The sequence below is a fragment of the Drosophila guanche genome, unplaced genomic scaffold (genome assembly GCF_900245975.1).
Source record: "Drosophila guanche unplaced genomic scaffold, DGUA_6, whole genome shotgun sequence".
Taxonomy (NCBI): Eukaryota; Metazoa; Arthropoda; class Insecta; order Diptera; family Drosophilidae; genus Drosophila; species Drosophila guanche.
This window is the reverse complement of record NW_022995754.1, coordinates 4281906-4299378: the sequence shown is the minus strand read 5'-3', so window position 1 is coordinate 4299378 and position 17473 is coordinate 4281906. Positions and strand designations below refer to the sequence as shown.

Here is a 17473-nt window from a genome sequence, read left to right as displayed (position 1 = left end):
GGGTCTTGGGTGTATTCAGAACTCTGTATTGCTCATGCAGCGGCTTTGGGTGGGGAGTATTTCTAGCTAGATATATGCCAAAAGTATCTGTGATACCTCGAGTGTGTGGGCTGTTTGGCCCCAACGTTGCTGATGCCGCGTCGATTTCAATTGCTTGGGCATTGAACACTATAGATAAATGGGGAACATTAAATTATGCACACAAGAACTGCTCTCTGCTCTGCTCTGCTCTGTTTGCGTTTGTGTTTGTTTTTTTTTCACGCTAAATCTATAAACATAACCCACCTCAACAGCAGACAGACACACAACACACCTCTAGCGGGGCTGGGGAAAGTTCACTCACCTCAATGGTACGTTCAAAATACTCAAATGCCAGCGATGTGGTCTTTGCCGCCGCCAAACTATCGACACTCTGGCCATTGATGTCGTGCAGCTGCTTGCTAACGCTGTCCAAACTGCGATCAATATCCTCCAGATCATTGCGAAACTGTTCAATCTTCTCGAGACGCTCGAGCGACGACATTCTCGCACTGCACTGCGTCTCGAAGTGAATGCGTAGATTTTCCAACAACTTTAAAATGCGATCGGTGTCGATTTCGCGTGCACCCGGTGGCTCCAGTACGCGCACACGATCGATCAGCAGTTCGGATTGTGTGATTAACGATCTAAATTTATCCATGCACTGATCGCGGAATTTCTCATGCTCCGCAATGCTCCGCTCCACAGCAATGCCACCCGAAGATGTGGCTGGGTGTTGTTGCTGCTGCTGCTGCCTCGCAAAGTACTCATCGATCTCCCGCCGCAGCTGCGCAATGTTCTCCAGGAAGAGCAGCACGCTCTCGATGAGCGTACGATAATCGTACTTGATGCCATCCAAACGTGCCTTCAGCATGCGCAAATTATTAATCACCTGCTCGATCTTGGCCAGCGATGCTTGATCCTTGGTCTGTATGCTCAGTGTCGTTTGTATGCGATGCTGGATCTCCTCCTGTGCCCGCTCAATGTCCTGCGTGACAAAATTGAGCTTCTCGCGTATGCCCGTGAGCAGTTGCTTGGTATCCAGCGAGGGGGAACCAAAAACTGGATACAATTGGGTGTCCACTTGGGTGCTCTTGGCAACCGTCTGAAAAGCGAGTTTATTTAGAGTTATTTTGTGGGTTTTTAATGTCTCGCTCGTACTGTACCTCTTCGTTATCACTCATGACTTTCTCTAGCAAATATTCAACTTCTCGCTTCTCTTGTATGTTCGTTGTCCAATTCTCCAAACTGCTCGTCACGTCGCACTGCCGCTTACTGAAACCGTTCAGCGTCTCTTCCACTGCCTTTGATGAGGATTTTGTCTCAAGATATGGATCCACAATCTGTATATGTGTGCGTTGTGCGTGTGTGTTTGTGTGTGCAGCACCAAAAATAGACACAAAATAAATTGAAAATTAGTTTTTCCTTATTTTATTTTGGTTCTTTAGTTTCTGCTTCTACGTCAAGTGTCGCAAAGTTGTTCTGTTTTTTCTAAGAAAAATTACATCGACGCGTGGCACAACGCATCTGCCTTTGGCCAGGGTCTGGTGCGTTCTGGCCACAACATCAGCAGCAGTCAGCAGCCAACAGCCAACAGCCAACAGCCAATCCAAATCCGAGTCGAGGAGTGCCAAGACGTGGCGAGAGTCCAGGCCAGGCCATGCCAGAAGACCAGAGACGACACCAGAGACCTATCTATAGCCCTGGCAGCGCGCAAATTGCTTTGCTTTTATTTATGGACTCAACTCGAGGAGGGAAAACTCGAACCAGAAACAGAGAAACAGAAGGAAAACTCGAAATACAGCCGCCAGCAGCAGCAGCAAAATTTTCTAATTTCAAAATTTTTCTTTTGCGGCTGTTTGGGTTCTTCTCTTTTTCGTTTTCTTCCCGGTTTTATGTACTGATCGTACATATGTACGAGTAGTATGTATGGAGTGTTGATGGCTGATGTTGTGACGACGTTGTCGTTTTGAATAGATGTTTATGGCCAACCAAATCATATTGTTGATAATTTATGGGCTCACGAGCAGCCAAAGGATGCATGGAAATTGAAGTTGTAATACTCTTTCGGAGTTCTATGACTATTTTGGGGAAGAAAACTCTCTGGAGTGTTGAGTCCATGGATATTTTCAATGGAAATGCTTAAATGGTAAACTCTATGCTGCTAATATCCCAGAGAATCCCAGGAAGAATGGTTTTCCTCTTTTGCAGTCGATCCTTAGCTACTTCTCAAGTAAATTGATTGAAAAGTCCTCGGTTAGGTCATGGAGAAATGATTAGACCTTTTTTTTGGAGAAGCGTTGATATTAGAATCTGAATCAATACAATATTCACCAGAAGATATTCTTGACTTAAGATTTGCGATCCGAAGACTACAATTATCTTTGCAAGCAATATTCAGCTTTTTTCAAAGGAAATTCTAGTAAGAAACACTTTAATGATCTTTCATCTGATCTAAAGCTCACGCCAGTAGAATTTGAAGGTGCAATACTCTCTAAAACTATAAGGAAAACCATCTTGTAGATCTCTCCTAGTGCAACTCCTTCCTCTCAATGATTCAAGTAATTTTTTCCATAGAAATTTAACTTCTGATTATCTCCTTCGACAGTTCTTTGTTCAGTTCAACTCCAAGCATTTCCCATAGCCAAACGGTTATATTTATGCCAACACAGCTATTGTGCTTTATGCTTTGCAGCGGCAAATGTGGCAGCTGTCAGCAGCTGCAATCCAGCGGTTAGAATGGGGCAAAACATAGCAGAGGTGCTGGCGGCAAAGCGGAACATGCAAAAATTGCAGCAAAGCTCTTAGAGAATTCCAAAAATGACAAACTTAAAACTAAGAAATTCTGCCACCCTTTTCCCTATTCGGATACCGACTTTCAAGTTGATGAATCGCTGTCCCCGTGACTTGAGTTCGCTGAAGGTGAGAATAATGTTGGACCAGGTGGCCTGAAGGAACTGCAGCTTGTGCTCGTCGGGTGTTTGCTGGAGCTGCCGTTGCATGTGATCCAGCTGACTAGAGAGCTCGTTGGCCTGCTCAAAGAATTCAATCAGCAGGGAGACATGATCGACGCGTTTCAGCACCAGATCCTTGAGTTCGATCCAGTGTTTGTGCAGGGATTCGGCCTTGGAGTCGACATCGTAGCGCTGCTGCGGACTCAGCGACTCCAAATGGACTTTGATGGACTCGAGGAGTAGATTGATGAGTTCTCCTTTGATCTGGGAAGGGATTAGGATAACTTTGAGTACGGCTTGTGCTGAGTTTTGTTTTACTCACCTCCAAATCCTGCATAAGTTCGTGATGCTGCAGCAGGAACTGTTTCGATTGTTGCAAATTTCGACCCATATCCACGCTCTGTTGCAGATGCAATTGCCCGGAGGCACGCAGCCAGGCCAACAGTTCGTTGTGTTGCGTGAGGAACTCACTGAGGGCACGCTGCACCTTCTGCTGATCCTCGCTGCTGTGCGCACAGATGCCCTCGATGTAGGCCTTGCGATTCTCCAACTCATCGAGGACCCGCTTCACGCCCTGCGTCTCGGGCTGGGTGCGTCCCACTTCGTCGAGTATGCCATAGCCGAGACGCAGTGGCTCCTCGGTGAAGCTGCGCACATCCCGCTCCACTTTGGCGAACATGGCGTAGCTCTCGGGGGAATTTGGTGGCAGCTTAACGCTTGCCAGCTCCAGTTCCAGCTTCTCCAGGACACTCAGCGTGTGCTCGGCCTTGGCAAAGAACTCCCGGGACTGGTGCAGCCAGTGCTCCCGCTGATCCACGAGATCCAAGTGCTCGGTGCAGCCACTGAGCACAGCATAGGCACGGGCACATGCCTCATCGCCCGCGAAGATACCCGCCGACTGGACCTTCTCCTTGGCTCGCGTGATCTTCAGTGCACGATCGCGCAGGAGCAGCGCCTGCTGCTTCCACTCTCTGTAGCGGGCCAACATCTCATTCGCCGTGTGCTCGCACTCGCCCAGGCTGTACATTGTGTTGAGGTCCATCCGCGCCTTTTGCAGCGCCGCCTCCAGATCGATGAGCTCTCGTCCGAGCAGCCCCAGAGCCAGGCACTGCTCCATTTGTGTCTTGCGCGTCTGCCAAGCCAGCTCTAGGTCGTTTCTTCGATCATGCAGCGCCTCCAGCCACTGTTGCACTTGGTGCACGGCCCTCGTAGCATCCCGCTTGATGTGCTCGGGTCGTGTGTCTAGGGTCTCCAGCTTTTCCAGCTCCTCCAGCTGCGAGAGCAACTCATTGCCGTCCTTCAGGGCAGCCATTACACCCGTGAGCATGTCGATCCGCAGCTGCTTGAATCTGTTGAGGAACTCCTGCACGCGTGGCACTTCCAACGGTTGCAACGACTCGCTGCAGGCCATCTCTAGCTGATCCATGCGCCGGAAGCATTGTGTCATTTTGTCATGGAACTGTGTGCACAGCAGTAGAATGTGTTGCCGATCCTGCAGCAGGTTCAATATGTCCTGCCAAATGATGTTCAATGTGTCGGCCATGGCATTGACTAGCTCCGAGCTGATCCTTTTGCTGGCCAGCAATTTGTCCGCCTTCTGCACAAACTCATCCATGGGTCCAGGCAGGCTCTAAAGAGGAGGTTTTAAATGGGGGATTCTTGATGGCTTATCTGCGGCTTACCTGTAGATTTCGGAGCGTTTCATCATGCTCTCGTTGCATGCGCATAGACTCCTCGAGATTGTCGCCCAGTGATGTGATCTTTGGCTCTAGCTCGACAACTTTTATGTAGATCTTTTCGGGACTCTGCAAAGAGTTGTAGAAGATGATGAAATGATGAAGAAAGCTGCGAGATGTAAGTGAGTTTTCAGTGAGTTTTAGCCGAGTTTTGCTCCCACTAGTTTCTGCTCAAGGAATTTTCTGTTCGCTCTGTTTTTGAGTCACGTTCTGGGACTCTGTTCCTGTGCTCCCAGCCAGCAGCAGCGCTCATGTGTGTGTCTCTGCATTTCTCATTCATGAAAACTTGTCGCCAAAAACCTGCTTAAGAGCATAAACGACAATGTTGCACAGCAGCTTCTAATTTTGGTCAGGAACCACCAACACTCGTGGCAGTGGCAGTATCTCTCTCTCTCTCGTCTTGTGTTCTGTTTGATTGCAATGAAGGTCAACATTGGCTGCTTATGGTAATGGCATCCGTTAGGTTTTTCCTGTTGGGATGAGCATGTGTCGATACATGGCACACAGAACCGAGACCAGAACAGAGCACACAAAGCACTGGAAAGTGCCACATGCCACAGCAGAAAGCAGCCAGCAGCCAGCAGCAAAAGATACAGAACTTTGCTGTCTCGGCTTCCAGTTTTTGGCATTTTCCAGCCAGTGAAAGCCGCTTGCGTGGGTGAACATTTTTATAGTTTTTTCCCCCACCGAAATTGATGAACAATTTAAGAGACTTTGTGTTTCTCTGTCCCAAGGGTCTGCCATTGGTTTTAATGATCTAAATGAGCGACAATCAATCAACAACTTAATAGTCAAACGATTAAATAAATGTTGTGCCAATCAGATCATAGATCATTCTGTCGCTGAAGTCACTGACTCAATGCTCAATGCTACGTGAGTGAGTTTTCAATATGCAAAATGATAATTTTCTTATAAACTTTGAATAAATTAAAGCTAAAATGTTGGGTACAAGGAGAGACGTCAGCGGGGTACAAACGTCTAACTGAAATATGAACCATAAATGGTATGACATCACGACGTACAGTAAACCGCCTGGCCATAACGAGACGTCTTTATGCATCTACTTTTATGCATTACTCGTAAAGCATAATGCATATGGCAAGGCAGGCGCCTGAACCGTGCCCCATGCCCCGCTGAATCTGAATTTGAATCATATTTCAAGTGTGCACGCACCGTGCCGTTAAGACTGCATTTTCGAAGACATTTTGAGGGAAGACATACAGGCGGGCACTTGTGCAATTCTCAAAGTATGAGGCGGAAGTAGCAGAGACTTTCGTCGATGATATAATGCCCCACAGCCACAGCAGCGGGTCTCTAACAACAAACTTCACTCAATCGGGCGGGGAATAAGTTCAAGCGGGGAACAAGATCAAGCGGGGCGGGCAGATGGAGGCAGAGGCAGAGGCAGAAGGTCTGTCGTCCACTTTCAGAGGCGCTTAACTCCAAACACGTTTTTGGCTTTTAAATTAATACTTTGTGGCAGCGGATAGAACACGATTTCGATATGAAATTACCTTCTTTCTGCCACTGCCCCTCTTTCGCACTCCCTCTCTGCTCAGCCTCGTTCTTATCGCTTTGTATGAAATCATTGCGCATTTTTATGGAGCGCCGCAAATGCCCCACAATGCCGCCACCGCCGCTCTTTCATTACGAACCTGCCCTGCCCTGCCCTGCCTGCCAGCCCGTTCGACCCCCCCAAACCATTGGCCGTCCAGGCCACACGTAATCCGTGAGTGGCCGCCCGATCCGATCGTTGATTTAATTGGGGAATTGCAATTTATGCGAAGGCGTTGGCTTGAGTTTTCAGGATTTATGCGCCGGATCTAGAGGCAAAGGAAAATTGTGTCTGTGTAGCGGGATTCTTCTTCTGTTTGTGTGGGAAAAACTACTTAATTATGGATTTGAGATGCATCTTAATATTTTTCAAGCCATTTACAGCTTTCGGAAATGTTTTCTGCATATATTTTGTCTTATCTTTTGGTGGAACTTTGTATTTTTTAGTTTCATTATTGCAATGGAGCATTTTTTATGCAGAGGCTAAGTGGCTGTTGCTCAGGCTCTGCAAGGAATTACTTGTTGAATTATTGCTACATTTATTTCTACGTAAATGAGGTTATCACCGGTGGCACAATGTAATGAGACTTTTAGTGGCTTTTACGCTATCCAAAATCGCATTTAAGCATTTTGCAGATACAAATCAAATCGCTCTTTAAGAGCAAAAGTGAAATAAATTTGTAATTAATTTCCAATTCAGAGTTTAGAGTTCAACGACCGAACCTTGACCCAATATTTGCATACATTTTTGTGTGCAAATGAAAGAGTGTTCATCAAAAAATAAATGAACAACTGAACAACTGAACACACACGCAAATGAGTGTCTCTCTGTCTCTTTTTTGGTGGCAAGAGCGAACCGTTTTTATGCTCTCGATTAAAGGTAAAATCTAATTGAATACATGATTGAATACATGGCTCATTAAAGTGACATAAATCAAATGTTTGTCTGTTTATAGAGAGAAATGTCTGCACATAAAAAGTTTCTACAAATATCAGGCCAAAAACTAATAAAATTTCGTATTAACATAAACATTTGCATGTGTCGTCTGTGTGTGTGCTCCACCAATACACAGAGCAAATACTCATCGTGGCAGCATTAATATATTGTACAAATACGAGCAGAGAATATGCAAATGTATTTCGAGTATTTACTTTTACCCCTGTACCCGCACTGCTGCTCCTCACGCTCTGACGCGCGTTCCATTAAAGCCCGCCCCGACTTGATTTTGTCATAAAACAAAGCACCACAAAAAGCAACAAATAAATGTAGTGTGCTGTGCTTCTGCTGTTGCTGTTGATGTTCTATTAACAAAAGGTTAGTGCTGGCCTTTTCGCTTCATTCTCAGATCATCATCATCGGCGCGTCATCATCCATCACATTCGCGACGCATCGCATGGCCTGGCATTTGTGTGCTTTAACGAGTGATGTCAGACTTTTGAGTTCTATAAATATATATCGTAATAAACGTGGTACAACAAATTTCACTCCGAGGTTCGGTTCGGGTTTATTGGGTCTTTTTGGAGGTCGCACTTTCCCAGGCCACAAAAAAATAAGCAGATACTCTCGCGATTATGGGCGATGCAATTTAAATTTCAATTTAATTCGCAAAACAAAAACTAAAGAGATAATTTCTATAATTGTTTTTACAAATTGCTGGCCACGACTAGCAGTAGGAGGTGGAGTCGTTTCTGGCGCTGCACACAGAGAGCGCAGCGCGACTTTCATTGAACGTTTATCGGCGAATATCAGTTTTCATGTAAACATGCAATATATTTCGCGTCTCTAACTCTGCAAAAAAAAAAAACGTGCCCCACCGCCTTGTGTCTTGTGCGGAGTGCCGTGTGCCGTGTGCCTTGTGCTTTGTATCTTGTGCCTCTTCCATCTGCAGATATGCTGCTGCTGCTGCTGCGCCTGCGCCTTCGCCTTCGCATGTGCGCGGTAATTACAGCAGCTGGCTGTGGCGAAATTTATGCCCCACTGGAGGCAGATCCACCTCCTCCTTCGACCCGTTTCCCGTTTGCTTATCAATCAGTGCGTGCCAAACTGTTTTGTCAGTTTTTCGCTAAGTAGCAGCTGTGCATTAAAACCACTACCGATATAGAGACAGCAGACAGCACATATGAATGCCCCAAGCCAAGGCTTAAGATGGTCTTTCCCCAATCCGATCAGGGATCCCCAATCCAGCCAAGCTACGACTGCGTCTGCGCATAGAATACATTATTTTTTAGCGCTTGGAAAATGTTGACATTCCCCACTGGCACCATCGGCCAGCACCAACTTCAGCTGCAGCTCCTCCAGCTCTTGGTGCGACGGTTAGGGATGGAATTTTTCAATTACTGATAAGATTTACAGCCCCATTCACGGATGACACGACATCAAGAGAGGATGTTGGATGTGTTTTACATTGGCATAAACAGTGACTGAGAGATGGTTTGGGTGCTCCTCAGTTTGCTCAGAGGATGGTATCAAGTTGCAGAAATTGAGATGGAATTTTATATATATTTTTGGGCCTGGAATTTGAGTACGCTCTGGTTGGATTTTAAACGATTTTCGGTGAAGGATTTGCGATTTTAAAAGTATTTGAATGTGGAATGGAATTATTTTGTGGAAAATTAAAGAATTGTAATGGAAGAAGGTCTTCAATATTTTGAAATATTTACGTAGAAAAAACCTAAACTTGATGCTGCCAAATGGTAATGGTTATATTTAATCGTAGGAGTTCCAGCGTAGTATTTCCAGATCAATTAGTGTTAACTATCCTTCCTTAAAAATCACTGCTTTCCCACATTCTCTTAACTGTAATTCACTGTGAAGGTTTCCGGTGGGTGCATTTATGTTTCAGGGAAAATTCCAAGACACGCAGCCGCACCATAAACTTCTCACAACCAAAAAGGCCATAAATCACAGTGACAAATCACAAAAAGCAGTGACTTGATTGCAACCCTGTGACGTGGAGTGTCCTGCCTGCCCCTCTGCCCCATGCGAACACGTCTTGGCGGCACTGTGTGACTGTGCCTGTGTGCCTGTGTGCTTGGATTTTGTGAGAGGAATGCGCAAGCTTTTCCATGCGTAAATTTATATGCCTGCCAGGCGTCGTAAACATTTCTTTTAGCCGCCGCACGGCTTTCTCAGCTCTCTCTCTCTCCCTGCCTTGCCGCCTTGCCTCTCTTTCATTTGGCACTGCGCAGCTGCAGCCGTTTCACCCACGCCAGGCCCAAAGCCAAAGCACATAACTCTTACAAAAAGAGACAGACAGACAGACAGACTGACGGACGGACAGTGCCGTGCATAAGTACACGCTCATATGTCTAAGCAATTTATGAGTGAAAAGCTGTGTGCGACTTTTACAAATGCGAAAATGCCATAAATTCAATTAGAGTTTTCCATCGGCTATGCCTGGCTTTTCTTCGATTGCAAATCAGAGCAGATCGTCCGCCCGAAAAGCAGGTCGTCTGTTGCGCCCCAATTCCTGCCTTCACTCCTGCCTCCACCAAAGAGTCAAATTAGTTGCGCGCATTTGATTCAATTAAAGTTTTTTTCGGCTGTGAGGCGGGACGGTGCTGGAAAACTCATGCCGTGGCACACGCAGGGAAAAAACTATTTATTTAGAGGAGAGCATTTATGTAAATCTTCTCCAGGCCTTTGATGTTTTTTGCTTCTTAGGTTTTTTCTCCATTTAATTGGCTTTGCGAGTTAAATTGTTTGTGTCCATTTTGGCCAGCATTAGGCGGAACCATAAAACGAAACAAATTTTGTAACCAGGCCAGGCCATTTGCGCCGTCTCTTGCAAGAAACACTTGTAAATATTTTCGATGTTGCATCAACAAACATTGTAATCGAGTCAGTTTTTTGCGTCTCTGATTTTTGTTAATCAAAGAAAGGGGGCAAGAAAGGGAGGAGCATTATGTAAATCATGTCAACATGTTCGTTAAGGGATTTAATGTGGATTTGGGTGGGGTTCTTTTTATGTTGCTCAAGGCAGTAAAGTTTCTAGTAAAACATTTTGCTGGCTAGATAATTCATTGAGGAATGAAGAGGAATGGGCGGAATGGATGGTTGGACGGAGTGGTAGTATTTTTCATTCTTTGTATGCTTCAATGAGATCTTGCCACACATCTGCAATTATCTATAAACATCTCAATTATCGTGCAACATATTGTGTAGAATTTGTGAGGCAGCAGCGTACAGTGAAAGCTACTTTGGCGGAACGGCCGGCTACACCCTCAACCAGCCATCACTCAATTGGAAATCGTGTGTGTGAGCTTTCACTATGGCATGAAGAATGTCTGAGACTAGAGAGGGTAGGGATTCCGCTGTCAGTTTTCAATATCTCCATCAACTATTATAGAATTTTTAGCTTTTAGTTCACATTTCAAGACCAAGTTCCCCACTGAAATATTCACCACAAAGTGCGCTCATAAATATCTGCCGGACCACAGCATGATCAAAACTTTTTGAAAGACTCTCCGACACACCACTTAACATTCCAAATCTTACGAGTAATATCGCAACTTTAGTCTAGCAGTTGAACAAAGAAAACCAAGCCGAAAGTTTGTTTTTATTCTCAAGCCCCTCCACCCCGTCCCATAATGAAAGGAAACTTTTGACATATTTGCATAGTTTCAAGCACAAACACACAAGGAGTTTTCAGAGGGGTTTCGGATGGGGAGTAGTTCCTTCTGTAATCTTATGCAGCGGCAACATAAATTTTCAACGAGCAAGCGCATCCGGTAGCAGCCCCACTGGAGGAACCGCCGCCTCCCACATGGAATTTATAACAATAACAGAAACTGAGCTCATCGAAATATATATTCTTTTTCTCATATGTTTCTTTGTATTTCATTTGTGCTTTTATTTTTTCTTGGTTTTTGTTACTTTTTGTTGTTTTTGTTGTACATCTGTTTGTGTGGAGGAATATTGTGTATTTATTTTTCCAGCGCTTTTGTTGTTTCTTTTTTCAGTTTTAATTTTTGTTCAATTTTGGTTTTTTTTTCGGCCCTGCTCCGCTGCTAATTTGTTTACCTGAGAGAGCGCCTGATGTTCCCCCCAATTTATACAGATCTGTGTGTCCCTCGCCTCTATGGCTCAGTGACTCTTGTTTTTGCTTGTTTTGGGACACGAATAACACATCCAACAGGTAAGAATAATGTTTATTTTGTTGCTGTGCGCCGACATATCAATGAAAAATGTTGCCTGTTTAGAATTTGATCTAAATTTACATTTTTTGGGGTCGCTGAATTTAAATTTTCATGGAAATGGTCGAAAAAACGTGTTGAAAGAATGGAAACAAAATGTTTTTGCATAATTTGCAGACGCGTTAGAAAACAACAACAAAGGACAGGGAGCGGTTGCAGATGTTGCGACTAGAGAATACCCTGTTAATGGGAAATATTAGTAGATATCAATTCACTTGTCTTTCGCCTTTAAATTCCATAAAATTCCATCGCTCGATTCCTCAAATGTTGAAGCTCCTGCAACTACCTTTTGGGCGCCAAAACAGCAACTTCTTTTGTTCCACATAAGCCTCTCTTGGAACCCATCATACCCTTGCTCCATGCCAAATACCCATGACTACAAAAAGTAGCTGAAATAAATTGTAAATCAAATCGAAATGTTTAACACATGGAGCGCACTCTCGGGCACCACTCGCGCATGGGGCAGACGCGCCAAGGCATTATGCTCATATAGTAGATTCTGTGTGGCGAAAAAAAGTGGCACAAAGTGTGCAGAGCACACAGAAATTTCAATGGCCAACGCTGCTTGAATGAACAGAAAAGAAAGAAAAGAAGGCGTGAGAGAGAGGGCGCTGCAGAGTTGGATATCTCAAAAAAAAAAAATAACCAAACGAAGCCCATGCTGCCAATAATTATTGAATGGAGGAGTGGAATGGAGTCGAGTGTTGGTTGTTGTTTTTATGTTACGTGCAGGAGGGCATGCAACTTGTAGCGCTTCTTCTCCTCTCTCTCTCTCTACATCAGCTCTGAATGTTTCTCAATTTCAAGTTCGAGACACAAAAAACAAAAACAAATTTTCATCTCTGAGTTGTGGTTTTGGAGGATGCCTCCAGACAGGTAGCAGCTGCGCCTAATTGTTGAAAGTATCTTTCGTGTCTTGTGGCAGAGATACATTTCTTTTTGTCACGTTTACTATGTTTTAGTCTCTCTCTGCCTCTCTTTTTTGGCTCCATTCTCTGGGGCTGTGTGTTCTGTGTGATGTCAGACAACCTTGAACCTTTTTAATGTTGTTTTTCAAATATTTATAACTGGCATCCAAAATCCACAACTTTTGCTTTCGTTGTTCTCGTCGTCGTTTGGGGTCGCTAATTGGCGCGGAAATTGTGCTGCCTGGGCCTGACTGCTGCGAAGCCGGTTTAAACAATCATCGAACTGTAAACCAGTTTTGGGCATTAGACACCCATGAATTTTTCAGTGTTAAAGTCAAATGTTTGTCTTACGGCAGGCAGGCTGGCTGGTCGTGCGGGGGGTTATGTAGAGCATTCCACAGACTAATGGCAAATAACAGCCCAGCTCGTAATTATTATATATATTTTTCAATTAAATGATTGAATGATTGTGCTGCTCTGATTTGACATCTGTTTGGTTTTTAGTTATCATTGAGAAATTATGTTTTTGATAAGATAATTGATTGATAGTTGGACGATGCTGATAGGCATGGACAGCTAATGGATGTTTCTGGGTTGCATTTTCTATTTGTTTTTCATTGATTTTATGGAAAATTGTTGCACTTTTGTGGGGAGCACATAATAATGCATATATTTTTGCACTAGAGCGTGTATTTTTAGCTGGGAATATACATATTTTTTCTGAGTTTTTTGGATGGAATTGTATCAAAGATGCGAAAGACCTTTTCTCTTGATAATTTTTCTTTATTATATTAAATTCTTTTTTGGAAAATTTTCCTTACATTATCTGAACTATAAAAACTTTACCTTCTATCCCTACAGTTACAGCAATTACTCTTTGAAATGTCAACTCCCTCACCATTTGAGACTTTTATTATTTATCTGAATACCAAATCGTAGCAATATCTGCCAGTCAATAGTTCATCTAGGCTCTGAATTTATGCTGCATCTATGAATTTTCCACAAGGGAAAGGTAGCCCCAAATCTATGTAGATGTCCTCCCAGATCTCCTTTCGCACAGAGACACTTTAAGAGCTTTCTCTCTATCTCGTATCTGTTGCCGTTGGCCCGCAAACACCTCTCCCATATCTAGATATATGTATCTCCACATATATTCCCCATTTCTTGGTCCCCTTTTCTCTAGTGTGTGTGTGTGTGTGTCTGTTTGTTTTTGTAAGTACAACTCACTTGTAGGAGCGCTATCACCAGCTGTATGGGTCCACAGCGGACGACAACCGTGCCGATGGTTGTGGCACGCAGCGAGGGGGCGGCAGAAGCGGTGGCGGTGGCGGTGCCAGTGGTTGTGCCTGTGGACAGGGCCTGGCTTGGAGTTGGCGATGATGATGACATTGTTGCTGAATAATTGAAGGCGTCTAGCTGCGACGGGGACGGATGGGACTGCTGTGACTGCTGTGATAGCTGTGACTGGAGCTGTGGCTGTTGCTGTAGATGTGACTGCGACTGCGACTGGATCTGGCGACTCGAGGAGGCAGCCGAATAGAGCGAAGACATCGATGAGTCTAGGGTTTGGCGGCGTTCCATGGCGGCTAACTGTTTTTAGTGATGGAAGCAAGAGCGAGAGCGGGTGGTGCTGTTGGTGCTTACTCTTGTTGGGGTCTTCGTCTGGGCTGGGATTGAGTGCGGTATGGCTGGGAACGCGGGACTCCTCGACTCGGAACTCCTCTTGTTGTCGGCTTAGCGGCTACGTGTAGTATTTTGTGTGTGGGCGTTTATAATCTTTCTCGTTTTAGGTTGGTTGCTTCTTTCTTTTATTTATTTTTTTTTGTTTCGATTCGCTCTCTCTCTCTCTTCAGTTTATTTTTTATTGTTTTAGCTTGTTGTACATTTTGAACTCTACACTGAACACGAAAGACACGAGCGAGTTAGATTGAGGGAGACGCGTTTCGTTTTGTTTTCTGGGGTTTTGTTCGGGTATTTTGTTTTTTGTTTTGGTGGGTTAGTTATGGGGTTTTCGTTCGCGGATTTGCTTGTCGTTCGAGTTATAGCTAGTAGATATTATACATATATTAGTTGTAGTTCCTTTTATTGTTCTGTTCGATTTGTGTTTTGCTCTTTCGTTGCGAGCGCTATCAACGCCGGCGATCGTCTGACTATGGGGCTCTACAGATCCGGTACTCGCATCAAATTTTAAGCAAAATTGCGAATCGGCACGACTATGACTTCATGCTCTGCTCTGCTCTCTCTCTGGGAAGATCTCTCGTTGTGTCTGTTTATTATTGTACAGGCAGCACAACAATTGCTATATATACCTACGATCCACTATATGGCGAGAGATCTTTGCATATTGAGCCTGAGCCTGAGAATAATTGCCTTTGATGCGTGTGCACAAAAGAACACAAAAGTGCTCGTGCTCTCTCTCCCTCTCCCATTGATGACAATGCTCGATTTGTGCTTATTTTTAAACACGTAAAACTATTGAGTAATTTGCTGTTGTTCTAGCCTAGATACGATTGATTCCTCGAGAGATATATTCGCACACGGATGTGGATGTGCGTCAAAAAAGATACATTCTGCATTGATGGATGTGCCAATTTGCATTGGCAGCACATCAACCATCATAGTCGTCACCGATTGTTCCTTTTGGATAGATATGGTTTATATTATTTTTGACTAAATTACGTATACGCCATGGAGGGGATGCCTGTGCCCTGTGGCTGCAGCCAGCTGCTGCTGCTGCTGCTGCTGCTGTTGCTGCCTCGATTAGGTAATTTTTTTTTTTGGTTTTCTCTCAATTTTTAATAGCCGCCTGGCTCTGGCCGCTGGGCGTAATGTAAACTATTTTAATTGTACTTTTCCTCAATTCTATAAATAAATATTTTTGTTTTTGGTTGCTAGAGAACTTTGAAACGTTTACACTAACAATTTGGTTGGCGTTATGCCTGTGTTTTTGTCCAAAAGGAAACATTTTATGGAGCGTTTAGATACATGATTCAGTTTGGGGTAAGAATCTTTGAACTTTTGGGCACCAGAAAACACACAACTTTCAGATCTTTCACTGCCCATGACTCACTGCAATTTGTTGCATGAAACTTTTGAAGGGAACCTGAGAGCAAATCATTTCCATCTACAAAATCAGCTAATGACTCAAAATCACGTCTCTGTGCGGCAAGCATACATTTGTTTGGCTTTTCAACAATTTTGCAAATGTATTTTCTTTAATAATGTTTCGAAATACATTTCGCTTTTTCGCTTTTTCGCATTTCTATGTCAACATTTCTATTTTGCGCATACTATTTGTTTGGGCATAGACGATTTTACGCTTTGAGGGTCGTCCATCAACTAGATTTCTGACAGCAACAACAATAAATTTAGAACAAAATTTGTGACTTTCGAGACGACACAAAAAAACTAGCGCCAAGAATTTTTGAATGGCAATTTACAATATATTCTTGGGTAAATTATGGCTTATTAAGAGTGTTTTAGTGTAGTTTTGTAGTTTTGTTTTTGTTGGGTTGCTTATTTCCTTTAATTTAATTTACATAGATTTGTTTTTATATTCGCAAAGTGTGGAAATGATGTGATCACATCGGGAGTGAAGAAGAGTAACAAAACGCGCGCGTGCCGCCTGCCGAGCAACCGTACGACGCAAACTTCGGACCAAGACTGACCAAGTCTTTGCAGTCAGCCAGCAGTGGCACCCAGTGGCAGCGACAAGCGGCAGGCGGCAGGCGGCAGTGGGGCCTGATCGCAGGCGAGAGCGCCACAACGGTGGATCTGAGCGCCAGAAGCACATGGAGAGCAGCACCGCAGCAGCAACAGCAAACAGATGGGAATTATAACCGATTCGCTCAGTTGCAATATTTTTCCTTTGCGTTGCTCTCTCTCTCTCTCTCTCTCTGTTGCTTGCTCTCTTGGCGCTCGCTAAGCTCAGTTTATGGGAAAAAAGCCGGCTCGGAATGCCAGAATGCCAGAGAGCGAGAGAGAGAGAGAGAGGGAGAGCGTAAGAGATCGGGAGAGGGGCAGGCGACATAAATAAACAAGTGCTCTTGGCATTTGGTGCGTCGTTAATTCATGATTTCAATTTTTAATGCCCTGCGCCCGGCTTTTCAGCAATTACAATACCAACACAAAAGGTGCAGAGAGGGAGCACAAGTACGTACAGAGAGAGTCGTACTTTTGGTGCCCTGTAGAGGGGCGATTGCTGCTTTTGTTGCAGGAACTTTAGCAATGGTGGGCGGAGGATCTTTCTTTGCACCCAACTTATATACCCTTACAAGCAGAGGGTAGCAACAACTACATGCTGCTCAAGTGCCGCTTTGGGTACTTTAATAATATGGCAAAACAGAAAAGAAGAGAAAAGATGCGAGAGATGCGAGGCAACGCAACAACCTGACTGCATCGCGTCATAATATACGATAGAAGGGGAGGCAGGGGAAAGGGTGCGCGGGAACGGCCCTGAAATGACGGACCAACCGACCGCCCGCATTCTGAGAAATTCAGGCAGCCCCTCGCTGCCACTCTCTCCCTATGATTTGGCCCCACTCTATCCCACTTTATTGAAGTATTTTCCGCTACTTGAGAGCATCTCAAAATGCGTTTGGTGAAGCTGGACTTTAGCTTGCAGCTCGTTCCGTTCGTGCCACACATTGCATGTGGCACAGCTGCAGCAATCATTGAGTCTTTCGCCAGCAGCCTCATTATCTTATGGAATCATTCTCTCTTTCTCCTCACGAAATCTGATCAAATTGTGTGAAAATTATCTCAAAAATACTCAAAGATCTTTCACTTTTTGTAGATGATTGCGCTCTGAAGAGGATTTCTGGTCGTTTCTTTTGCTTAAGTAGATTTCTTTCACACTCAACCAACACACAACAAACATTTATACTTGATAATTTTATTTATTTCTTTTTAATTGAAATTAATGAGGCACTTGAGGCAGTCACAGTGCCACAAAGCGCCTGGTTCCCCCATCCAGAATAGAATCCCCTTTCCCTTTTGAAATGTTTTCGATACGTAACCCCTTCTGACAGCAGTGGCCGGCCACCCCTCCTGACAGCTCATATTTCACATAATTGAAATCACTTGAGGGACAGACCCCAGGAAGCGC

The 17473-nt window shown here is 44.4% G+C and overlaps 1 protein-coding gene across 7 annotated transcripts in view; it reads right to left on the bottom strand.

Moving 5' to 3' along the window:
- Positions 1-14481, bottom strand: part of LOC117589315 (titin-like) — a 57898-nt gene extending 43417 nt beyond the window's left edge. For 2 of the 7 annotated variants that reach the window (XM_034281122.1, XM_034281121.1), the window contains exons 1-6: positions 13594-14475; positions 4655-4777; positions 3295-4602; positions 2895-3236; positions 1185-1361; positions 344-1123 (exon numbers count right to left, since the gene is read on the bottom strand). In XM_034281122.1, coding sequence (XP_034137013.1) covers positions 344-1123; positions 1185-1361; positions 2895-3236; positions 3295-4602; positions 4655-4777; positions 13594-13947 — 3084 coding nt within the window. In that variant the 5' untranslated portion in view covers positions 13948-14475. Of the gene's footprint in view, positions 1-96; positions 169-343; positions 1124-1184; positions 1362-2894; positions 3237-3294; positions 4603-4654; positions 4778-13593 lie in introns of all 7 variants that reach the window. The other 5 variants (XM_034281120.1, XM_034281117.1, XM_034281116.1 and 2 more) reach the window with 5 other exon arrangements.
- Between the last annotated feature and the right edge of the window lie 2992 nt (positions 14482-17473).